The 26,692-nt window shown below is 38.1% G+C and overlaps 1 protein-coding gene across 1 annotated transcript; it reads right to left on the reverse strand.

Moving 5' to 3' along the window:
* Window positions 1–4,393: 4,393 nt before the first annotated feature.
* On the reverse strand, window positions 4,394–25,796 carry scinla (scinderin like a). The gene is made up of 21 exons (XM_026917713.3): window positions 25,648–25,796; window positions 22,134–22,321; window positions 19,694–19,848; window positions 18,272–18,433; window positions 17,589–17,738; window positions 16,750–16,836; window positions 16,343–16,475; window positions 15,772–15,860; window positions 15,465–15,680; window positions 14,608–14,741; window positions 14,415–14,505; window positions 13,510–13,680; window positions 11,988–12,162; window positions 11,730–11,845; window positions 11,378–11,455; window positions 11,188–11,248; window positions 8,992–10,307; window positions 5,619–7,376; window positions 5,332–5,451; window positions 4,959–5,082; window positions 4,394–4,521 (listed from the first exon to the last, which is right to left on the reverse strand). The coding sequence occupies exons 2-17, from the start codon at window positions 22,312–22,314 to the stop codon at window positions 10,147–10,149; spliced, it is 2,160 nt and encodes a 719-aa protein (XP_026773514.3). The 5' UTR covers window positions 22,315–22,321; window positions 25,648–25,796; the 3' UTR covers window positions 4,394–4,521; window positions 4,959–5,082; window positions 5,332–5,451; window positions 5,619–7,376; window positions 8,992–10,146.
* Window positions 25,797–26,692: the final 896 nt, after the last annotated feature.

Consider the following 26,692-nt stretch of genomic DNA (forward strand, 5'->3'; position numbering starts at 1 on the left):
GTGAACTGAGTCGACCTGATAAACGCGCCATTTAGCTGTTTACTTCACTTCGTGGAGCCAGCCATGCTAATTGTAATGCTAGCTAACGCCAGCTAACACCTCGAAGCAGCTTTTAACAACTGCACTCAGTACATATTGTGATTAAAATATTCTTAAATTGCAGCTTTTTTCCTCTCTACTGTACAGTCAACCTCTTGCTATTTATAAAAAGCACACAGTGATCCATCTTAGTACATCAGGCACCAGTGATGCTGATACACATATTAGCCACATTAGCCCCAAAATGAATCCGAAGTAATGAAAAAGAAGCAAAGGAGAAATAAGAAAGCGTTTTGTAATATCAAAATTTTGCTATTTTGTAAATTAATGTAATATTTAATATTTACTATGTTTTTGAACATGTATGAGAACACAGATATACTTCTACATAAAAGCCATACAGGCTCCTTCACCATCCAGTGACATACAGCACCCAAATAGCACACTGTCAATAGGGAGGAATGGAGTGTAGTATAAAAGTGGGTGGTTAGGTTGTTGGCCGGACGTGATGTGATGGAGTTTAGTATAAAAGTGGGTGGTTAGGTTGTTGGCCGGACGTGATGTGATGGAGTGTAGTATAAAAGCGGGTGGTTAGGTTGTTGGCCGGACGTGATGTGATGGAGTTTAGTATAAAAGCGGGTGGTTAGGTTGTTGGCCGGACGTGATGTGATGGAGTTTAGTATAAAAGCGGGTGGTTAGGTTGTTGGCCGGACGTGATGTGAAGGAGTGTAGTATAAAAGCGGGTGGTTAGGTTGTTGGCCGGACGTGATGTGATGGAGTTTAGTATAAAAGCGGGTGGTTAGGTTGTTGGCCGGACGTGATGTGGTGGAGTTTAGTATAAAAGCGGGTGGTTAGGTTGTTGGCCGGATGTGATGTGATGGAGTGTAGTATAAAAGTGGGTGGTTAGGTTGTTGGCCGGACGTGATGTGGTGGAGTTTAGTATAAAAGTGAGTGGTTAGGTTGTTGGCCGGATGTGATGTGGTGGAGTTTAATATAAAAGCGGGTGGTTAGGTTGTTGGCCGGACGTGATGTGGTGGAGTTTAGTATAAAAGTGGGTGGTTAGGTTGTTGGCCGGATGTGATGTGATGGAGTGTAGTATAAAAGTGGGTGGTTAGGTTGTTGGCTGGACGTGATGTGATGGAGTTAATATAAAAACCGGTGGTTAGGTTGTTGGCCGGATCTGATGTGGTGGAGTTTAGTATAAAAGTGAGTGGTTAGGTTGTTGGCCGGATGTGATGTGGTGGAGTTTAGTGTAAAAGTGGGTGGTTAGGCTGTTGGCCGGATGTGATGTGGTGGAGTTTAGTTTAAAAACCGGTGGTTAGGTTGTTGGCCGGACGTGATGTGGTGGAGTTTAGTATAAAAGTGGGTGGTTAGGTTGTTGGCCGGACGTGATGTGGTGGAGTTTAGTATAAAAGTGGGTGGTTAGATTGTTGGCCGGATGTGATGTGATGGAGTTTAGTACAAAAAACGGTGGTTAGGTTGTTGGCCGGACGTGATGTGATTTTTTTTTTCTTTTGTTCCACCTAAAACCTTTCTATTTGCTTTTCACTTGATTTTTGTTGGTTGCTATATCACATTAAAGGTGGAAACAGATCTGAACTGATTTATCTTAGTTTCATTTTTTATTTCCCAAAACCCTGCAATTTTGACAGGGGTGTGTAGACCTTTTATATCCACTGTATCTCACTGCTTTGACCCTTGCCGTATTTATATTGTTTTTATTTTTTTATCATTATTTTCTGACCGTGTTTTCTATTCCTGATTAGGTTTTAACGTTTTTCCTGCCTTAACATTTTTGCATTGTGATTATGATTTCACATCGTATGCCAAATTAGTTTAGTTTAGATTAGTTTTCATGATATGTTTCTCCTTACAGATTAAACACAATTGAGAAAGTTTTTATTATCTGATGTTTGGACTGAGACAGTGGTCTTTTTCCCCACTCTTAACACAAACCTTCCCACTAGTGTATCCAAACTTTTATTTTTGTCAGAGATCACGTCTGACCCAGGAAAAAATGTTCACTTTATGACTGAGAGTAATTTAGAAAACTTGAATAGAGAAGTCTCTGATTGTTTTGACCAGATGAAGCTTACTTCTTTTTTCTTCAGCTGATTTCTAGCAATTTAATGCTCACACAATGTATAATATAGGAGTCATAAAGGAGTCTCAGTGCAAAGGCATAATCACATGACCATTTAGCTTCATTAATAAACACTTCCTAATAGAATTCATCAAGACAGCTGTCCTCCCAGTGTGAGATGTCATTTGCCTGCAGGAACAAATCATAGAAACTTCCAGAATATATGAGAATGCAGTTTTATTTGTATTCATTCGTCTTAAGGCAGATGGTCCAGGAATCAGGAAAATGGGGATGTTGCTTTTCCTGGGTTATAGATGGTGAAACTAGAGAGGAAGAGAAACAATTTGGCTTCACTTTGCACCATATATAGAGTCACTGGTTCGCACACACACAAAATATAGTTAGGTAATATTTAGTAATGTTCTGGATTAACATCAGATTTATGATTATGAAGGAACAGATGGAAAACTTTTAACTGGATGCTTGTTAGCAGTGAATTTAATTAACTAATAGTAATGCACATGTCTTCTTTTGTTGGGCCCAATGCCTCACCTTAGCACGCTTGCAGGGTGGTTCATCATTCGAGCAGACGCTCCATGCAGTCTTTCTCTTCCTGCCAGGTCTCACATTACAAGGTGTCTGTTTTACTGATAAACTTTCATTGAAGTTCTCAGAAGCAGGAGACCCTGTAAGAAGGGCAGAAATGCAATAAAAATAGATAAAATATTGAGAATGCATTGCAGTTTTCACACTTGGTGCAAATACTTGACTCCACACCTAGGACTGATTCTGAGCTTGTCTGGGGGAAGGATGGTAGGTTTGCTTTAATACAGAAGAATTGCTTTTGAAACGTGGATGAGATTTGTGAAACATGAAGTCCCAGACCACCATTTTCTAGAGGACCAGGAATCAGTTCTCTGGAAACAGCTCTCACACTCCATCAAATAATATGAACTCTCAGAGAAAACAGACCTGGGTCTAGAAAAAACTCATGTGGGAAACTGGCCTAAAAGGCTGCAGGCTTTGTGAAGGTTTAAATGGTTTCCTTCTCAGAGCCAGTTCCACTGCTTTGTCTTTCTATCGAGGTGGAACCATTAAAATCTGACAAGCACTGTTTATTTATATATTAGGGAATGGAATAAATATTCCAAGATAACGCAAGTGATTTTTATATATATTTGCCAACTTACCAGCTGTTCTTAAATGGGTGTTCACACTGTCCTCCAGCTTAAGCTCCTCAAGGGCTTTGATAACGACGTCGATCTCATCGTCTGCGCAAGAGATACATTAGATCTAACAAACGTTTCAGTGCATCATGAGAAATTACCAGAGGCAACTGCTCAGAGAGGCACCAGACATTTCCTTTCCCACAAGAGAAAGCTGAACTACAAACACATGTACATGAATATTATTCAGGACATGTAGCACATTAAGAAACATTGAGATTTAGCTAAGCTTCACTTAAACTTTACCTTTGGCTGGGACAACAATATGCTGTCTGATGGACTTCTCAGGCTTAAAGTTGCAGTCCTGTTTTCTGCATTGGTCTGGCTGGTTTTTCTGTGTGACACAGTAAAGTGTGTTGTTAGTGAGATAATATGTGATTGAAGTGAACATTGAAATCACTTTTGGAAAATGTTAATATATTGTACAGCCCTTGTCGCTGCAGTGATACCCTCAAGGATACACAGTTTGTACTTTTAGTGTCAATCTTTTATCTAGAAACGTACACAGAGAGTAGAGCAGAATATCCACATTTCCAGGCAAATGATAGAGTAATGATTTACAATCTGCTGTCACACTGAAAAGGATGGGTTTCTTTTTTGAGTCTCGTCCCTCTCATGGTTTCTTTCTCATGTTGTCACAGAGTTTTTCCATCTAAGTGCCAACTTCTTGTTTAATAGAGATCTAAATCTATATCTGGATTTCTGTAAAGCTGTGACAATGTCTGTTGGCGATCTTGAATATAGCCTTAGTTGATGCTCTGAAAGTGGCTTTGAGACAGTGTAATTCTATATAAAACTATTCTAAAATATATCTTGAATGAATGGAAAAGACACTTTTTAAAACCCCACACATAAAGCCCTTTGTGTAACTAGGGCCAGAATGATTTCCTCTTCCTTCTGTAAATTAAATGTTACATATCTCACCCTAAGACTATCAGTTCAGCTTTAATTGTTTGTGGTCGTATGCTCTCTTAAGGTGATTATATCAGGAATCAGGAAAACAGGGGCATCTATTTTAAAAATGTAGCAGAGCTCAATGTTTCACCTTAACACATTTGCAGTGGAGTCGCTCAGCATCAGCCGAGCAGAAGCTCCCTGAGTGTTTCTTCTTCTGGCCAGGTGTCACATCAGAAGGTGATAGATTTTCATTCCATTTCTCAGAAGCTAGAGATTCTGTAAAGCAGACCACAAATGCAATATTGAGAATGTGCTGCAGATTACTAAAGGTGTTTTCACATTTGGCCCAAATACTCAGGACTGATCCTGGGCTAGTCTGGGGAAGGATTGCAGGTTTGCTTTCGACATAGAAGAATTCCAAAATGTGGCATGTCATCGTCATTGTGGGAATAACTGCAAATGAGGAGCCTTTGTTGTCTATGATTTTCGGCCATGCAGGCCGGCACGAGACATTCAAATGCTGCTGATGGAATTCTTTACTTGCTTGACACTGATCAACTGTTTGAGTGTAGCAGTAGCTGTGTAGCAGTGTAGCTGAAGCTGCTCACATATAAAAACTCAGAATTGTTTATATATGTTGGGGCTTTGATTAAAAATTCATCTCTGTGTAAGAGAAACATTGAGATTCAGCTAATCTTCACTTGGAGTTTTACTTTTGGCCTGGAGAACAGGAAGCCGTCTGATGGTCCGTGGCTTCTGGTGTTTAAAGGTGCAGTCCTGCTTTCGGCAACCGCCTGGCTGCTTTTCCCAGTAGCACTGAACTTCTCTGCGGTTTTTCTGTGTGACAGTAAAGTGTGTTGTTAGTGAGATAATACCTGACTGCCTTAAAGACTGAAAAATGAATTCCACTTTTGGAAAATGTTTTGTTAATATATTGTACAGTCCTTGTCTGGATTATACCCTGGATTGTAGCACCCCAGTGACAAGGAAAGGTAGAGTCTATGTGCAGCACTGTTTTTTCTAAGAGTTATTACTGTTTTTTTCTTCCAATAACGGTGGAGTAGCTTGCAGCTGCATCGAGCTCACCTTGATGTCCATGTGCCGAAATCTGCATGCCTTGTTTAAGCAGCGGCTCTGCAGCCAGAATTTGCACACTGTCTTGCTGCCCTTGGCAGCTTCACAGTGCCGGAAAGGGCAACGATCCCCCTTTCAGAGGAAACAAGAACGTGTCAAAACTTTCCCTAAGTGTCACAAGGCAGAAGCATTTCAACAGAGGCAACAATTCAACATTCAGTCAAGAGAGTTTTAATATTGGTAAATAATAATAATAATAATAATAATAATAATAATAATAATAATAAAAGCTTCACAACCTTGGTGCATGTGGAGTTAAAGAAGAAGTAGCAGTCTTCTTGCTTGCGGCTCATGTTTGTCTCTCAGTTCTTCTGCAGGTTCATTTGGTGTTTGATAAATCAGAGAGGCATAAGATTACTCAGGTTTCTATTAATTCTACTTAATTATACTTTATGCTAATATGTTTTAAATGCTAAAATATGTCTGGTTTAAACTGACGGTATGAGAGGGTTTTATAAACTGAAGAGTGCATTTTGAGGATGATATCACACACAGATATTATAGCTGCTGTTGTATGTGTAACTGAATTATTCTTAAAAATCTGTACCACATAGTTTCCTAAGATATCCTCTAACTGTGCTGTCTCATATTTTTCCAGCATGTAATAACTGTAAAAATTCACCTATCGCTGGCTACAAAGTTTAAAACAGCAGCTCATAAATCTACAGAAACAACAACAATGCAAAAAAAACAATAACACTAATCAATAATAGTGGGCCCTGAGTCCAAATGTTTTTTCACAGCAAAAAAACAACGACTACTGATCGTAAAATCACAGCTATCTATCCAGACTACTTCTATACATCACACTATACATATAATACTTTCTGTAGATAATTTTTAAACACTTCCAGAAAACAGGAAGTGACACATTCCCTTATCCAAGATAGTGAAGTATTAATTCTGTTCATTCGTGCACATAAAATAATATCATTGGTGTGGGTTGGGGCCCCTGAGTTAGGAGTCGCTTCGAGCCCCCAAATGTTCAGAAACGGCTCTGTGGACATGCACTGCTTTTCTTTAACTGGCAAAACAATCTTTTGTACTTACCCAAAAATGTGATGGCAAGATAAATAAATGTACAGGTAAAACACAGTACAGTGTGAGTTTGTAAGACTTTGTACAGTCGAGTGTGATTTCTTCCTTCACGGTCCCTACTAAAAAAAAAAAAAAAGATTCATTTTTATTTCATGTCAACATTGTAAAATCAGTTCTAGCATCTAACTGAGATTTGTCATGTGAATATAACTCATTAGTTAGTTGCGATAATACACAATAAACGCTTTATTAAGACCTTGTTATATAAACTACTGAGCATAATTAATAACCTAAATTCCTATCTCATTAGTAATTGTTAATTGTTCATGTTAGGCCTTTAGGTTCTGGGTAGCGTTAAGTGACTTCTGCAGTTTATTCTTTAAAAGCTCTCGGTGTTCAGCCTGGTGATGTCAGCTGACCGGGAGACGGGCTGTGAATGGTGGGAACACTGAATGTATTAGTCTGTATGTCAAATAACACAGTATTTGAGTTGATTTCTGTCACAAGGTTTTATATAAAATTTTCAGGAGCCTAAATGACCCCAATGCTCTTCTGTAAAAATCCGCATCTGACTAAAATGAAAAGAAAAAGAGGAGAAATGGCCTCAAAACACTGGAAAAGTAATTAATACTAATAAATTGTCTATTTGTGCACTGATTTTCATCAGTTAACTGACACATGTTTCAGAAGCTGCATTTCTTCTGGGGCGCAAATAAATATTTTTAAGTAATCTTTTTACTTACCCAACAACGTGATAGCGCAAAATAGTTCTACAGGTGAAACGCAGGTGAGTAGCACAATGTTCAGCAGAGTAAGATGCAGTATTCAGCAGACTGAGATGCAGCGTGTGTTCGCTTGCTTTGCGTTTCTGTACTGAAACCAGGTCCAGATTTATTCCATGTCATCATTTCAGAATGATGTTACAGTAGCCATGACTGTGACGTCTCCACATCAACGTTCTAGAATTACAAAAAGTGTTTGGACTTCAGCCAAACCAACAACTGTACAAATTCCACTGTATTAGAAAACAACATGTCAAACCAAGTGCCATTTATTTTAAAGAAAGATACTACAATCACACTTATCAAGTGAAATATTTAAAATATATTTAAAAAAAATAGATTGTTATGTTTAAAAATATAAAAAAATAATAGATATACTTTACAAAATTAGGCAAAAAAAAGTATTTTAACACTCAATACTGGCTTCATTAAAGATCACAGTTTGCAGTTTGGAAATCTTTTCCTGACTTTTTCCCAAACAAACACTCTACTTATATCAAATCCACCCAAGTTAAATTTGGATTCATCTGAAAATAAGACAGTTCTCCAGAAACTGTTGTCTTTCTGTACATGTTCTTTTTCTAATTTCACCCTTGCTTTCTTATTCTTGAGGCTGATAAATGGTTTCCGCTGCATTACTCTCCCTCTGTAACTATGCTCACTGATCCTGTTTCGAACAGTTTGTGCATTGAGTTGTGTCTGGTAATTCTCACTGATATCTGAACCAATCCTTGCTGCTGTTTCTCACCTGTTTTTCTTGATTTTACTCACAATAATGCCTGTACATTGTCTCTTTTCATTCAGGCCTTCATCTTTTAAGTTTTTTAAATATATCTAACTGTGGAGGAATGAAGATTTAGTTTATTTGTTGATCTGACGATTAGTGTGGCCTTCTGATGCTAGATCTTTTCTCAATATTTACTTACTCTTCTAAGCAATATTTTACAATTACTTTTAACCAGATGGTCTCAAGGTAATTTATAGTGGATGTATGTAGTCAGTTACCTTCACCTTAATTTCATACATGTGCCCCAAGCATAGTAATCGCATGCTGTAGTTCATTACATTAACTATGGACCAAGTGTGACAACCAGAATAGGCTTAAGTGTCCAAATATTTTTTCTCTCATTTTGAACAATATATCTATTATTTTTATATTTTTAAACATAACAATCTATTTTTTTAGGAAATATTTCACTCGATAAGTGTGATTGTAGTATCCTTCTTTAAAATAAATGGCACTTGGTTTGACATGTACAGTTGTACACTTTTTGTAATTCTAGAATGTGGAGATGTCACAGAAATGATGTGCTTGTGTTATGTTTCTTTATAATAAATGCTAATGGTTTGACATGTTTTCTAATGCAATTAGATTTTTATTATATTATTATTGATTGTGTGGGTTTGATTGTGGAGCAGTTAAGGACTCAGTCACTGCCTTGTTCATGGAAGCACTGAAGCACAGTGATAATAGACACTATGCTACACTAGATAATAATAATAATAATAATAATAATAATAATAAAAACCCTACAGAATTTTAGAGCATGCTGTTTCTCAGTATAAAATAATCAAACACAGCCATGATGTATAATTGCTATTACATGAAAAGAGATTGTAGCCTCGACTTAGAGATTCTATAAGGTGGCCAATCAGTCAGACGTGCGGAGCCGGAAAAAGCACCACATCACAACGTGTGCACACTACTACAACTACCACTACTACAGCAATAGCGATTTACAATGATTATGATGACAAGACAGTTTTTATGAGTTTAAACCATATTTTCTACCTGACATGTACCTGATTTTGACTCTGTGGGACTTCTGGACCTCCTTGTTTTCCTCAATCTGCTTCAAATCTGGCTTGTGTTCAGTTGTGGCTACTCAAAGCAATTCTTTCAGGTATGTCAGTAAGAACAGTGCCGTGATTTCACATTTTGCATGGTTGAAAAGCTGCTCATTCAGCCACAAGAGCATTAGTGAAGTCAGGCACTGACGTTGGGTGAGGAGGCCTGGCGCACAGTTGGCATTCCAGTTCATCCCAAAGGTGTTCAGTGGGGTTGAGTTCAGGGCTCTGTGTAGACTACTCGAGGTCTACCCTCTAGCCTTGGTAAACCATGTCTTCATGGACCTCGCTTTGTGCACAGGGGCACTGTCATGTTGGAACAGGTTTGGGCCTCTTAGTTTGTGGCAACAGTTTGGGGAAGAACCACATGTGGGTATGATGGTCAGGTGTCCACCTACTTTTGGCCACATAGAGCATATAATTGTCTTATTGCCTACTAGTAGCACTCTGAAATGTATTTTTTTCCCCCAAATATATGAAAGGATCACCATAGAGCAGTACAAAGATACCTTGATTATACAGCCCAGTGAAGGCACGGTTAAGGCAGTTGAGGCAGTTAAGGCACTTTAACCACTAAAGAATGACATTAGCCATTGTTTCAAGATGCACATTTTATTATGAACCAGCATATTTCAATATCAGAAATGTGTTCACATTATTCTGCATTTGTAGAAAATTATTGGTAGATGTAAATTAACATTTTGAGATGTTATTTTGACAATTTTTGAAGATTTAATTTTTAAATATTTCAATTTGAATGCCCATGAAGTCCATATTTAAATACAGAACACATTGGTTATGTTCTTACTTTTAGTTTCAGCATAGATTTAGCCAATATATATATATATATATATATATATATATATATATATATATATATATATTTTAACTGTATGTTTAAAACTTTCCGCATTTAAAAAATAAGCCAAAAGCATATATTTAACGAAAAAATGACATGACAGTGTATATAGTGACTAGTGCATAACATAGTTTTTGTTGTTAATCTATAGCTTTCTCAGATAGCAGACTTGTCTTATGGCAGACAGCAGCGCTTGCGTGTATTTGGAAAGCCATGCAAACTGCGTGTGTATGAGTGTGTTCAGAAACCGGCACGGATACGTTCCAGAGGGTCTTTGTCCCACATTTTACCATCCCAGGCCTGGAACCAGCCAGTGAAAGTGGGTGGCTCAAAGCCTTGCTTTATGATGCTGATGGGAGTGCCACGACGACCAGAGGGGTCGGAGTTCACATAGTCTTTAGCTGAAGAAACAAATACAAGAAAAATATTATGTTTATCTTACTCGGCTACATTTCACTGTTATCCTTTAATAACCTCATGTTACAGTGATAGTTAGGCTAATGTTGCTAGCATATCAGGGAAACATAGAGGTAACAGATGCAAACTCCAAGACTAAATCATAACACACTTATTTCAGATGGCATCATGTTTTTCAGTAACCTGAAATAGACATGCTTATCTGGTTTCTGATACTGTACACCATAATATTCTCTATTAAATACTGACACAAGTATGTTGCAGTGCTCTTGATTAATACAACATCCGCCATATAACCAGAGGCTTGCAAGTTCAAATCCTTATGATTCCATGCTCTCTGGGTGAAAAGGATGGCCTTCCTTTTCAATCACAGCAATGTTTGCTAATTGCTGGCATCTGTCTACTGAATAAGGCACTTAGTGCTACCCTCCTAGGAGGTTACTTGAGCTGCAGTTCAAGAAGATGAGGCTTCTGGCTTCATGTGCCTGGGAAAAAGCATGCATTAGCCTTCAGACTCACAACTGGTAGCAGTCATGCAATAGGAGAGACTCAGCTAGCAAGTGGAAATTGGCAACAAGGAAATATATTTTTCTCTCCACTGTTCCCAGAAAAAAATTATAACTACACAATCCTGCCCCATCTATCGCTGAAAAAATATTGTTAGACACGTTCCTGCTAGAGCACATGGACCATCAAATAGAAATCTAGTTGTCATCCCAAAAACTCAGCCAAAGAGGTTTATTTACAACAGACTGTGCACATCTCTCTACCCAAAAACCTTTGAGTCTCTCACACGTTCAGCAGTGTTGGATGGCGGTATGGTATCTGATGGGATATGACAACTCTGTGTAGTATCAGCAGTACCTATTTTATCTGCTCCGCTCCTCTCCACTTCGTTGGCCTCATTACCAATCCAGAGAAAGATCTGAGGAGAGAGAAAAAAGACAGAACATTCACTTCCTGCATATTTAGACCCAGTAGACTGTGTTATTAATACAGCAAGTGGGGTAATGGGAGCCGTAACCGAGATAGACGAGTAGAGATTTGATAGTACCTGGTGCCAGGTATCCAGAAGCATGACATCATCGGTGGCCAAATCAGCCTGAGTGAAGTCTCCTGGCACTTCCTCTGCCTAGGAACAGGACAGGAAAGAAAGTGTGTGTGTGTGTGTGTGAAAGAGAGAGAGAGAGAGAGAGAGAGAGAGAGAGAAGATGTATGTATTAAGTGTTTAACTTAACTTCTTTTACTCATTTTTGCTTATTACTATTCTTGTACCAATCTGAGTCACTGCATTAAAATAACTTGTAACTGATATCCTACTAGGTAAATGACTAGGTCAATGAAGTTAACTGAGAGTGTTAATTGTTAAATTACGACATCCACTGACTCCTGCTCTGCGAACTCACTATGAGACGGCCGGTTTTGTTGGAGCAGCCGAACAGGCGAGGTGGTTTAACTGTCTTCTGCAGACTGCTGGAGGTCTGATAGTCCTTCTTTCCACCAAGAGCAGACCAGAACCCCGCTGAGAGAGAGAGAGAGAGAGAGAGAAACATTTTAACAACCAAGGAAACCTCAACACAGGCCAATTTTATCAGCCAATCTATATATCTTATTTATAGAGAAATTTTTATTTTAAAAAAATGTGCTATTTGGTGAATGATCACCTGGTTCCTTCCCCTCAGCCACTTCAGTAACGCTGCCACCCAGGAAGCTGCAAACATATTTGGCAGCAGCCAGCTCCTCATCCGTGGCCCCGACTCCTCTCCACAGATACATGGAGTTTGGACACTTCAGCACAAACACATCATTGGTGTTCAGATTTGCGGCGGAGGGCTCCACCTGGGAGGAGAGAAGACACCTTTTTATGCTAGGGTTCTATCTCAGATAGAGATTCAGTGAGGTTTAACAGATTGCACTCAAAGGTTGCAACACAGTGTTGCATCTGAAACTACATCCTTCAACTTGAAATACCACAGTACTTAGAAAACACGAAGGCCATGAAAGGCCTAGTGTATTCAGATGTTCACCCTATGGGGTCACAAGATATGAACAGCATATTGTGGTCCTATTGCTACACATTGTGATTGCAAAATGCCTTTCAGTCAAAAACTCTACAAGGCTTTTGGCTTGGTAATGTAGTGTGTAAATTGAAGTAATGGTACAGTACGTGTTTACAAATTCTGCATGCTAACCCATTGCATTGCATTTCTATTCCAATTCTATGCATTTGTTTACAGGCATTGTTATGGAAATCAAGTTAACAATACTGACTGTATTGGGGCAGTAAATGATCTGATATGCTGATTGCTATTTCATTCATTCATCATCAGTAACCACTTTATCCTGAACAGGGTCACAGTGGATCTAGAGCAAATCTGGTAATGTTGGGCACAAGGCAGGACAATTCACCCCGATGGGACACTAGTCCAACGCAGGGTACCATTCACACACACATTCACACACACATTCACACCTATGGGCAATTTAACATAGCTCACCTGCATGTTTTTGGACAGAGGGAGGAAACCCATGCAGACATGGGGAGAGCTACACACAAGCTCCCAGGACCCTGGAGCAGCAATGCTACCCACTGAGCCACTGCACCACTGTACCATGCTTGCTAGTCCACCTTTTTAGTTATTGCTATACTAAAATGATGTTTTAGTGCTTAAAGCTTAAAATGATGTTAGAATAGTGTATAGACATGGATAAGTCTTAATGTCATTAATCTTGCTGTGTATCAGCCATCCACTTGGCTAGCTATCTAGCTCAATCTTAATAGCACTACCTGGCTAAAGAAAGTATCATAACAAGAATCATAATTATTTTATTATTATTATTATTATTATTATTATTATTATTATTATTATTATTATTATTATTATTTAATTATTATTATTTAATTAATTAATTATGCAAAAGTGAGTAGCGTCATCATATAATAACAGGAGAATAACATTTTTACTGCACAGATGATGTACTCAATGGACCATCTCTACTCTCATCTGATTGGGTAAACAGAGTGCTGCAGATGGACCCATTTATTTATCATAATCCAGGGGGACAGAATGTACTATATTAACAATAAGTGCGTAGTATGCAATACCTGACATAAAAAATACAGAAATGATTCATTTCTAGCACTATGATGTGACTGGCTACAAGCCAGTAATGGGTGTGGCTGACCTCAACAGTGCGTGTAGCACGGGTGGAGCTCTGGCGGACATGGAAGAGACGTGTACTTCCTGTACTGCTCTGCCCGCCTTTTCGTGAAGTCCCACCCAAGAAGATGAGCATTGGTTTGCCCTTAAACAGGCTCATCAAATGCGGCGGTTCCTGGCCTTGAGTGACACGCACCTGCGAAGAAGATCACACAGTAGAGCTGGAGATTAGAGATTAAGGATCATGTATTCATCTGAAACTGATATATTAAACAAGCAAAAATAATTTTTGCTCATAAATGTGGATCTGTTTGAATATGCATGTTTCCAGCTATTAATTATTGTGTTCAGCAGGTTTCTTTTTCTTCCAGCTTTGATGTTTGGGTCACATATGGTCATATAAGCTGCAGGAATGTTGCTCTTTTAATGCAACCTCCATTAACTAAACATTTGAAAGACTACTAAAGCAATCACCATTTCCTGATTACTGACAGTGTTTAAAAATTCTTTGAACCCACACACAAAGACATCTAAACAAATGGCAAATATGTTTTTAGGCCACATCTGCTATCTAGTAGGGACAGCAGACCTTGAAGTAATTTAAAAAAAGTTTCTCTCAGGTAGAGGGACAGAAAATCCAGAAACTGCTGATAGCCAACAGCACCTGTAAAGCACCTGTAAAGCACATTATCCCATAAGCTCTCCATGTCCAACTAACCCTGTTCAAAGAGCTTCAGAAAATTTAATATAGCAAATCCAAAACTGTTTGCAATCATCTAACACACTTGATTCATAAACTGAGAGAAAAGAGAGAATAAAAAAGAAACACTGCCTTAAACTACTGAGGAGACATTGAATTTCTGGTGTCCTTATGATTGGGAATATGAACCACAGAATGAATATTATCAATACTGTTGAGACGAGTCTGACCTGCACAGGAGATCCTCCCATGGAGTCATCTAATTTGACTGTTAAAAAGGCAGAAGCGCCCAACTCATCCTGCGTGCACTTCAGCCCCTGCCTAGAGCAATCAATCAATATCCATTTATCAATACCAATCAATGTTGCAGTCAGTTACTGAGAAAGTCAGTTAGTATTGAGGCTTAAGGCTGGACTGTCTCACCAGGTGTAGATGATATGCTGCTCTCTGCCTCCCTGTTTGTAGCTATAGAGGATCAGATAGCAGTCTCCTCCATAGAAGTGACCATAGGTGGAGGGGTCCACAGGAACCATTTCCCCACCTTCAACACGCCACACCTGTAAAGGTAACCCAAGATTACAAAATCTTGCCTAAAACCACTGATAATGAATCTGTTACATCACTGAATGATACTGAATGAGTGACAACCCTGCAGTGATTTGTGTTTTCTTTCTTTGAACAAGTTTAGCTCATGAAGACCTGGCTAATAAGCTGACACATTGACTCAGGTGTTAAATGAAGTAGAACGCTGAAATCTGCAGTGCTGTGAAGTGACAGTACGTCATCAGTTCAGAATGATGACAAGTTTAGAACACAACTCCAGTTACCTTCACTTGAACTGTATGACTGAAAACCTACTGTTCAAGAGCTCTCAATAATATTGGCTACTCTAAACTGCACCTAGATGTAAATATGTGTGCATGGTGCCCTGCATCACATCCAGGGTGTACTGTATTCCTGCTTATGGCCCTTGTTCCTGGATACACTGTGACTCTGTGACTCTAATGGTAGTGCAAATTCTATACAAAACTAGTTGTAGATTGAGTACTCATAACCTATGGTTAGGATTGGTTTTACACTTGGCTATTGGAAAGCTGAGTTGAATCATGTGAGGCTCTTCATACATGTAGAGACAGAATCCCTTAACTCATCAGAATCTCATATTCAAAATATTCTTATTCTCATTATGAGATTCTCATACTCAAAATTCCACTTTAAAATCATATCTGCAAACAAGGTGCAAATATATTTGTATGTAGAAGGTTTGTGTTCTGACTTACCTGCAGCTTGCCCGAGCCATCGTCCACCATGCCATGTTGAGCAGCCATGGCTTTGTTGGAGTGCAGGCTGGATGCGTCAAAGGGGATCTGCTCCACTCTGGCAATCTTCCCAATAGTGTAGGCCTTCCCTGGGCCCGTGGTCTGATCCTTATCCTTCCAGTTGCTGAAGAACTGTTTAAACATGGTGGTCTCCCCGCCAGCAGGCAACACCTGGATCTAATCACAAACGATCAACAGATGTTGACAGCTAGACTTCTGCTAGATGTTGACAGATTTGAATTGTGAGGCGCTCTGATTGGATTTTTACCTGGGTGTTTTTAGGGTAGTTATGGTCTTTGATAAATTGCTCTGAGGCATTCATGGCCGCCTTACGTTCAGCTTCATTAGATTTCGGACCTGACGGGCAAAAGAAGACAAGTGGGCCAGAAATGAATAATCCAATTTAGCCTTAGACTTCAGTAAATTCAGTTTAAGTTCAGTTCAGTCCTCGATGATGCTCATGCACACTTTGATTCAATTCCAGTTCTTATCACACCTAAGCAATGAAAATGAACTGCGTCTCATATGCTAATGCTAGAAAAATAAACAAGTCAATTTTTCAGGCTGCGATGAACAGTAGACATGAATGTTCTTCTGTTATAAACTAATATTATCTACTTTTCATTCAACTATCGGTTAACTACTAAGGTCTTCCCTGATTTAAGTCTGTTAAGTCTGTTAAATCTTCACCTGATTCACCTGATTTAAGTCTGTTAAGGATTCACACCACTGAAGTAAACTCCACATCAAGATTTTAGGTGAGCGTTTCTAACTTTTATATGGCTAAGTCATTTCTGGAGTATGTAACTGATAAGACAGCACTAGATCACAAGGCTTACCTTTCCACAAGAAGATTTTGCCATCAACTCCATTGTCAAGGATGTAGCATTCATTGGGAGAAAGCATCTCCTGTTTGAATGGGCTACTCTGAGCCACCAGAGAGGCCTTCATGGAGCCTGCAGCATCAGAAACCTAACACACACACACACAAACATGATTAACATTATATCTGCCAGTCTTGTTAAATGACTGCAAACTGAAATCACAAATAATTATAATTATTATTATTATTATTATTATTATTATAAAAATACATTAGTGTTTAATGCTTTTATGCTTTCACTTTCATTATGCATTTAATAATTATAAATGTCATTTAAATCATATTTATTTCTTATTTGTTTCTGTTTACATACATACAGACACAAACATAGACACACACACAAAACCATAACTATTGGTTTACCATGTAAAGAGTGCCCTTTTTGTTGGCTCTGTCAACAGCCTCATCATCGGCACTTCCTGGCGGGATGTCGGGTTTAGGTCCAAGAACCTAAAAATATGCAACACATGAAGCAAACATTTCCGGTAGCTCAATGACTAAGTGTTTCCTGCAGTTAAACTCACCCAAGTTCAACAGCTTGTATAAAGAATGAGTGGTACAGTCTTTAAAGCTTTATGTTCAGGCTTAGAATCTCAATTTCATAAAAATATAATTATTAGTGTTGTGACTGATTAAAAAACAGTTTGGCTAAAAAGGAAATACACACAATTTCCCCCTCACTCCGAATGTCGACAATCAGTCAGGATATGTTTTTTCTACTGCACTTTTGCACTGGATCTACAAGGATAATGTAGTAATTGTTGAGAGAAGATTATAGATGCCTAAACTGCATTCCCAAATCATTACACATTCTCCTCAAACCATGTTGAGTTGTTCAGTATCTCAAATAAACCTGCTTATATGGTGGCTGTCACAGAGCTTAAGCCATTATCACTTTCATCAGCAGTGCATATTTTAGTATTATGGTACAGGAATGAGGCATGAAATTGTACATTAGAAGTGATTTGGATAATATTATTCCACTTAATATAATACTGTATATAATAGTCACAATAGTCACACACCGTGCAGGTCTTGGTTCTTTGGCTACGTGTGGTGTAAGAGTAAAATAAAATATCTACTAGACTATTTCTGTAATAATTTACTTTCATGTCCAATTCTCTTGGAAAATGATTAAACAAAAAGCTCTTGAACAGCATTTGTGTACTGGTTTCTCCGTTTCTCCCCTCAGCGACCCTTACGTTAGTAATGGCCTCCGGCTCCGTGTTCTCCTCAACCATCTGCAGCTTGGCACGACCATTACGCTCGTTATCACGGATGTCCATGGCCACCTGAGATGCTTTCAGACGTTCAAATCGGTTACACTCACTGCCACACCACTGATAGATGTCCTGAAATGATAACACAAAAACATGTCAAATAGTGTTATTCTTGGTGTGTATTACCCGTAATTTACTGTGGATGAAAAAAAGTGTAAAATAATCCCTGTGAAGCATGTACAAACTGTTAATTAGTCAACTGCAGCCTACTCAGTTGCTATTTGCTAGATTTGCTAGCAACCGAATAGGCTACAATAGAGCAACATTATGATTCTCTTTTCTAGAAACTCTTCTCTGCACCACAACAGTGACCAAAACAACACTTTCATTTAGGTTTTTTTTTTTTGATAACCAATACATATTAGAATTAATTTTATCATTTGGAACGAAGGCTTCAGTTTTTGCATGCTTAGAAGACACTGGATGGCACAATACAAGTAATTAATTCCAGTGTAATAATCGATTATTATTAATTGTTAGATTTTTTTTAGTGTTAATTATATTATTTGGTTGCATAGACAAAGGATATGACACACAACAGAAACTCAACAGTGGTAAGGATAATTGCACCACAAGCTCCTGTATGCTGCTTTGTGATACCTGACCTTGCCCAGGTCGATGATGAAACAGTCTCCGCGGTTGAAGCTGGTCCATGACAGAGGAACCTCAGTGGCACGGATCACCCTCCGCCCTTTAACGTGGAGTAATCGCTTCACATCCATGTCGTTGGTCACTACGTGATGAAAGCCAGAGGCCACACCACCTTGCTGCGTGTGTGAGGGAGGAGAAGCAAAGAGACATCACTGAAAACTTGGAGCTGATAAAAACTGCTGCATGAAAAATTCCTAATCAATTCAGCTCTGATCTTTGTACTCTGCATATATTCTCTTCCAAACAAGTTCTCTAAACACTGTGTCTGTTATTCAACTGGTAAATCAGTTTCAACATATTCCGTACATTACATTTTACACAACATGTACATGTTAATTCAACAAGGGAAGTATAAAGAGGAGTTGTCTTTACATATCTGTCAATCATGTTGCAGGTTAATTTAGAAAGCTCACCCAACTGCATTAGCATTTAAACAGCATGTAGCCTAGGCATGTTTTAGGGTGTGGTTTTGGAAGGAACGGTAAAAGGATTTTTCCGGATGAACTCGCTGACTATAGCTTTAATTCAGCTCTTTCAGTGTTTCATCAGTGTATGTGTGAATCAACAATACAGATGTTTAGTACTGTAACTGTTGCTTCATTACTGTAGGTGTGAATCAGCACTGTGGAATTGGCTGTTTGTTATTCCATTAAAGTGTTTTGCTTTCTATTCACAACACACTTCTTTTCACTGTTTGTGTGCTGTGTTCACACAGGAGACCCACGAACACTGTGCTCTAAAGTATTCAGCACGGAGGGAAAATACCCACACACACACATTTTCCAGTGGGTGAAGTGCATGTGTTTACTAGACCAGACCTCCTGTCTTGCCACTATTGGAATTTAGAGAAATTAAAAGCAGATGTGTAGTCTCATGATTCATAACTGTAAAATCACCATGGAAACAGTTGCCAAGAGTTGACAATATTGTATTCCAACTTTACTCTTAGCAACAAAGGAACAACGGAGGAGTATCTCTGCTCTGATACAGACGTCTGGAATGAGGATGTTAGAGTAAGCTCAGGCTTGGCCAACACCTTTGTATTAATATTTCAGCTTAGACTAGAATGTCACTGACAAATCAAGGCTTTAACCCTTTAACATCCCACATTATTCATCTTTAAGCATATTATTAACTAACTATGATTTAATCAATAGCACTAATAAAACATTTTGTCATTATGAGAATGAGTAATGTACGTTTAAGAGGTCTAAGTTTTGAGGGGTTAATAAAAACAGCAAAGACTGCATTATTAATTTACAAAAGAACAAACACACATCTTTAATCTAATACCTATTTCAGAAGAAACATATGATGCTTTGAGGATGTTGGTACATTTCAATTTCAGTTTCTATGCTATAAACAGAATATGCCACCTTATACTTAACACCGGACTTGAAGTAGCCAAGGAAGGTGAGGGACTCGTTGTTCTGGACCTCACGGAACTGAACCGGACTTCCACCCAAGAAGTCATCCAGTTGGGTAGCAAAGATTGCTGCAGCTCCACTCTCATCCTGGGAACACTCATTCCCTAAGCAGACATGACACAATCCCATATATATATATATATATATATATATATATATATATATATATATATATATATATATATATATATATATATATATACAGTACTGTGCAAAAATCTTAGGCACCCTTCTTTTTTTTAGTACAAACTTTGTTATAGATTTTTATTTTATATTTTTTTACTTTTACATTACTGACTCAGTACAAAAACATTTTAGAATTCCAAACATTAGTTTTCCAGTACAAAATTAAATGTTACAGAAAAATGTTTGTATATCAGTAAAGAAAGCAGCATATTACATAAGAGACGACATTTCAGACAAAAAACATAATGAAGGCTTCTGGGTTTTGCTGCAAAAATAAGAAGCAAGTGCAACAGTCAAAGTCTCCAGAAGAACTGTGGCTGGTTCTGCAAGAAGCTCAGTAAAACTTACAGCTAATTTCCTTATAAAACTGCACAAAATGTACCTGAGACTACTACTTTTTTTTTTAAAGCGAAGGATCGTCACACCAAATATTGTCTTTGTTTCATTTATTACTGTTTACTGCTCTTTATAGTATTTCTTTAATGTAGAAACATTTAATTTCATTATTTTTGAAGGCATGTTTGCTCTACAGCATTTCTTTAAGACTTTTGCAAAGTACTATATGTATGTATATATATATATATATATATATATATATATATATATATATATATATATATATATATATATATATACACACACACACACACACACACACACACACACACACCAAGTAATAGGTGTAAGTGAAATCAGGAAATGTTTATTATTAAATGCTTTATAAATTGAAAAATGTTGTAAGTCTTTGCAACAATCTTGATCTAAGCCAATATCTTTATTTTACTTAGGTAATTGTTGCACAGTACATCTTTATGTTTTACAATTAATGCTAGCACTACCTTTTATCCAAAGGCTTAATGGTTCACCCTTCAAGTGCCTTTAATAAAACAGTCATTTACAGTCCCTTGAGAAACTGAGAGTGAGCAGTTAATAAGATTTAGCTTTCCTTATTTAACTGCTATGCTGTATGATTTTGTTTGGTCTGTGGCAGTAATAGTGCTTAAACTGTAATGAAACATTAGAAACCCCAGGTATTCAAAAACCTTTGACTGGCACTGTATATACACTCACTGTCCACTTTAATAGGAACACCTATACACCTGCTCATTTATGCAGTTATCCAATCATGTGGCAGCAGCACAATGTATAAAATCATGCAGATACAGGTCAAGAGTTTCAGTTAATGTTCACATCAAACATCAGAATGCGGAAAAATGTGATCTCTGTTACTTTAACCGTGGCATGGTTGCTGGTGCCAGATGGGCTGGTTTGAGTATTTCAAAAACTGCTGATCTCCTGGGATTTTGACACACAACAGTCTCTAGAGTTTACACAGAATGGTGTGAAAAGCAAAAAACATCCTGTGAGTGGAGGGTCTGCAGGTTTAAACATCTTGTTGATGAGAGAGATTAGAGGAGAATAACCAGACTGGTTTGAGCTGACAGGAAGTCTATAGTAACTCAAATAATCACTCTTTACAACCGTGGTGAGCAGAAAAGCATCTCAGCATGCACAACACATCAGACCTTGAGGTGGATGGGCCACAACAGTAGAAGACCACATCAGGTCCCACTCCTGTCAGCCAAAATAGCCTCAGATTCCTGTTCTTGGCTGTCAGAAGTGGGACCCAATGAGGTCTTCTGCTGCTGTAGCCCATCCACCTCAAGGTTCAATGTTTTGTGCATGCTGAGCTGCTTTTATGATCACCACATTTGTAAAGAGTGATTATATGAGTTACTATAGCCTTCCTGGCAACTCAAACCCATCTGGTCATTTTCCTCTGAACTCTCTTATCAACAAAGTGTTTCCACCCACAGAATTGTCACTCACTCAACGTTTTTTGTTTTTCATACCATTCTGTGTAATCTCTAGACACTGTTGTGTGTCAAATTCCCAGGAGATCAGCAGTTTAATACTCAATACTCAAACCAGCCCATCTGGCACCAACAACCATGTCATGGTTAACGTCACTGAGATCACATTCTTCCCCACTCTTGATGTTTGATGTGAACATTAACTGAAGCTCTTGACCTGTATTTGCCTGATTTTATACATTGTGCTGCTGCCACATGATTGTCTGATTAGATAACTGCATGAATGTGCAGGTGGACAGTAAGTGTATAATTGGACAGACAGACAAACAACGTGATGGATAGATATATATTAGATATGTGGGCAGACAGACTAAGACAGAGAGTCTCACCAAGCCAGATGTGGATGGCGTAGGATGGAGCAGGAGTGGTGTAGAGAAGGATGTAGGCATCTCCAACGTAGAAGTTGCCATAGAGCTGCTTGGGTACTGGCACCAGGTCCATCTTTTCTACCCTCCATACCTGCAGGCCTGGCTGTTTCCCTGCAGTCTGGAACTCCTTGTGGACCACCATGATCTCTCTAAATATGAACACACATTACTGTTTCACGTAAAATTGATTACAGACTCACAAAAACTCCTATTTTCATAGAACACATGATCATTCAGATGTAATCAGATGAGTGCATGATGGTGTGAATCCCAAAGGGTCACATCCACTGGGGATGTGATTATCTGTGACAAACATGCATTTGCACCTGATCAGTTAAACACAGATAATTGCACACTCAGGAAGCAGCTGAGAATGTTTGCCTAATTTTCTCAGCATCAAAACAAGAATAATATTAAGTAAATCGAAAAAGTCATTATAAAACTGGATGACCAGAAGTGAGGAAAGCCTGGAGTGGCGTAATGTAAGCAGTCTGAGGGTATGAGATGGGATGGCAGCAGCTGAGTTTTCAATGTACTGATGTTTGTACAGAGTCTGAGCTGGTAGACCAATAAAGATAGCATTACAATAATCACCATGTGAGCTAATAATAGCATGAGATAACGTTTTAGTATCTCATATTTAAGAAAGGGTGAAGACAGGCAATGTTACAAAGGTAGAAAAAAGGAAGATTGATGGGAAATGTAATGTGAGTCTCAAAAGTCTAGAAGAACATCAAGATACATAACAGCCTGCACAGATTATTAGGAACCTGAACAGACGCGGTCTCGATGTCACCAGAGGAATCAGTCAGGCTGAATATTTGCAATCTGGGCCTATTGTCAAAACCTGTATTGCTGGAATAGTGGGAGACTTAATGTTAGGAACTGCAGTGGAATTTGCAAATAACTGAATGTAATCAACATATCAGTGAATGCTATGACCATGATTACAGATGATCTGTCCAATAGGTAGCATGTGTACGATAAAAAAGTGTGGACCAAGAACTGAGCCTTGGGGAAGTCCTGATTTATGTTTTCTAAGATGGCACACTATTGGAAAAATACTGTATCATGTTTTATATTATCAAAAGCTGCCATGAGTTCAAGGAGATGAAGAATGTTTAGTGAACCGGTATCAACAAGCATCAGATTCAGTTCTGCACAAACTTCAGACTGAAAGGGTTCTTAAAGGTTATTTTCAGTGAGAAATGTTTAAGTTGCACGGCCACCACTTCTCCATCATTTTGGCTTAGAGCAGAGGTTGGAGATTGGTCTATAACAAATAGGAAAGGTATGTAGGTATGTAGTTATGAAAGTGACTGCAAGTCTGGACCTGTGGATGGGTGATGTTAGTTTAAGGAGTTAAATAACTAATAAATAACTTACATTAGCCATGCTTGGTGAACTAAGGTATTTATTAAATATACTGTATATTATTTAAGGTAGATAAACTGTTCAACCATGACTGTATGACATGTCTGATAATTATATATAAGTACAGTCTATTATGAGCAATTATATAATTATTATTTTATGTCATCAAACAACATGTCATAAATGATAGTTGCAACGCAACACTTGATGAACACTTTTTCTGGCTACTATTATATGGGTGGAGTTTGAACACATCTTTCAATGTTGATATAGGGTCCAGAGAAATGGTTTGTTCCTGCGGTAGTTAGTACAAAATGGCTTCAATTCAGTTTGATTTGTATAGCTCTTTTAACAATGGACATTATCACAAAGCAATTTTACAGAAATATATACATTTTAAATTTATAAATGTATCCCTAAGGAGCAAGCCAGAGGCAACGGTGGCAAGGAAAGACTCCATGAGATTACATGAGGAAGAAACCTTGAGAGGACCCAGACTCAAAAGGGAAACCAACCCTCATCTGAGTGACACCGCATAGAGCAATTATAAATAATTTCTCTGTCATATCTGTATACTATATAGTCAAAAAGTACTTATGAGCTTATGAGCAAATTATGAGTATGAGCATCATTTGAGAGTCATTTCTGAATTCATTATAGTTTTACCTTAAAGTCTATTGCATCGAACTGAAGTTATTAACTGCTCAATGATGGAAACTTGAATAGTGGGAACTTCTGATCAGATCTCATGTCTGCTTTTGCATAAACACAATATATCAGTTTGGTTTATGTAAATGAATGTGTTAGAAGGAGAAGAATCAGAAAATAGTGAAGTGAGTTATACTTCAGGGCTGGATGTCTGTGGCCAGTGACTCATTTGGAAGTCAATAGAGAAAATAGAGAAAAAGCAGGGAGAGAAAACCTAGTTTCTATTGTACAACCATTTTGTGAATCTTGAAAATTAACACATAAAAATGATCATTTTCCCCCTACGATTTTAGTGTCACTATCTTGTCACTATGCTGTTGTTTCATGTGTACAACACTAAATGCAATAAACAATATTATTATATAGTGTTCTTAATACTATTGTTTTTTGTGCATTCTTGGTGTGTCTCTTTTATATTTTTATACTTTTTTAAAGATATATATTATATATATTTTTATATCTTTATCCTGACAGCTTTTCTATCTTTTTATAGTCAGATTGTATATAATTACTATTATAAGTATTATGTCTCCTATCTCTTGCTGCTGTAACAATGCAAATTTCCCCATTGGGGGACGAATAAAAGATTATCTTATCTTATCTTATCTTATCTTATCTTATCTTATCTTAGCATCTAAACTGGATTGGGAATTTGAAATGGTATACTGACTAGTCTACCTTTTAGTACACGAATGGATTACTTCTTAGACATAAACCAGGCTGTTATAGAAATAATGTAACAATACAATGTCCTTCACTGAATTTGCACATGGACTTCAGTGATTCAGTGAACAATGCATGTTGCAGACAGACACAAAAATACACTTGCCATACAAAACAGAGGCTTTCTTGACACCGTTTTCCTCATGAATCAAATGAATCAAATGAATCAAATTACGCAGAGTTCAGTACTAAACACGTTTGCTCGAAAGAATCGAATCATGAATCAGTTCATAAAGGAATCATAATAATCACTGGACGGGTGACATGGGCTACACCCTCATGTGTATAGTGCAGGAAAAGAAAGTATTAAAAAAAAGAGAGAGAGAGAGAGAGAGAGAGAGCGTAGGTTTGAATATACATAAAAAAATAATTTCAGAATTATAAATCGCACGATGCTTATGAATTTATACACAGAAATCCGAAAAGTGAATTCAAGCAAATTTCGCCGTTATTACATTTTTACTGAACAGGTTAAAAAAGACAGCGACGAAAAGAAGGACGCAATTACTTCAGCTACAAAAGCTTTAATGCGTTTGCTTTAGTGCAAAACCACTAAAGAGTAGGCCAGTTACCTTCCCCTGAGTTTACTGCTAAACTGAGACAGTACAGATCCCTGAGCTGAGCAGTGCTACTGAGCAGAAATGTGTGAGCAATGGAGAATATAACTTGCCTGTGTTGTTGATGAACTGAGTGACTGCTGGATGTGGATGGAGAAGCTGGAGAGGTGTAAAAGCCCCACCTTCATGAGCACTGTTTATAAGGAGGAAGTGAACAGCCTCTGTGTCTCCTCCTCTCCCTCCATCCTCCTGCTGAATAATCCAGCTTGGTCTGGCCAACACCCAGCTGCTAAACCACAGGCTGAGCTGGACAAACTGGTAGACCATCTTTACCAGTATATGCTGGGAGAAAGCAGAATTACATATGCAACCTAGACAAGTTGTTTTTAAGAAAGTAACACAACAGAAAGGCAACTTGAACGTCTCAAACATGTATTGATCCATGTAGTCAGTTAATAAAGAAGCTGGAAAATAATTGACCTCTGTGCTGCCCCTGTGCTGTTTATGTGAAAATGGTATTATCTACCATTTTCATTTCGTCTTTTTTTTTATTATTATTTTGGAAGTGTCATTGGTTGAGATACAAATAAACACAAGTTATAAACAAAAGTTATTAATACAAGACAAAACAAGGTTTTAATAGATTAGCACTGTAAGAATCTTAACTGAATACAAGAAGCCAAAAGTATGTGGACACCTGACTAGCACACCCATATGTGCTTGCTGAACATCCCATTCCAGATTTAGTCCCCGCTTTGCTGTTATAATAACCTCCAAGTTAAGCCAAGTCAAGTCAAGTGGGTTTTTACTGTTATTACTCTACATAGCTTGTTTACATTGGAACGAAATGTCATTTCTCCAAGACCATGGTGCAACACAAAACAGTACGCAAGACTACATAAGGTTCAATACACAACAGTGTGAAATGAGTGCAGGACAATAAATACACAGAACAGAAACAGATACACAGGACAATCCTCCACTCTTCTGGGAAGGCTTTCCACTAGATTTTGGAGCATGGCTGTGGGGATTTGTCCATTCAGCCACAAGAGCATTATGCATGATGTTGGGTGTCCAGTTCATCCCATTGGTGTTGAGGGGCTCTGTGCAGACCACTCGAGTTCTTCCACTCCAACCTTGGCAAACCCTGACTTCATG

This window comes from Pangasianodon hypophthalmus, chromosome 2, assembly GCF_027358585.1.
Source record: "Pangasianodon hypophthalmus isolate fPanHyp1 chromosome 2, fPanHyp1.pri, whole genome shotgun sequence".
Taxonomy (NCBI): Eukaryota; Metazoa; Chordata; class Actinopteri; order Siluriformes; family Pangasiidae; genus Pangasianodon; species Pangasianodon hypophthalmus.

Coding starts and splice junctions, on each gene's coding strand:
- scinla (XM_026917713.3), bottom strand. CDS start 22,314: ATGGTGGTCCACAAGGAGTTCCAGACTGCAGGGAAACAGCCAGGCCTG. Junction 15,861..16,342: donor CAAAATCTTCTTGTGGAAAG/GTAAGCCTTGTG, acceptor TTTGCCCGTCAG/GTCCGAAATCTAATGAAGCT. Junction 11,249..11,377: donor TTCTGGATACCTGGCACCAG/GTACTATCAAAT, acceptor CTCTCTCCTCAG/ATCTTTCTCTGGATTGGTAA.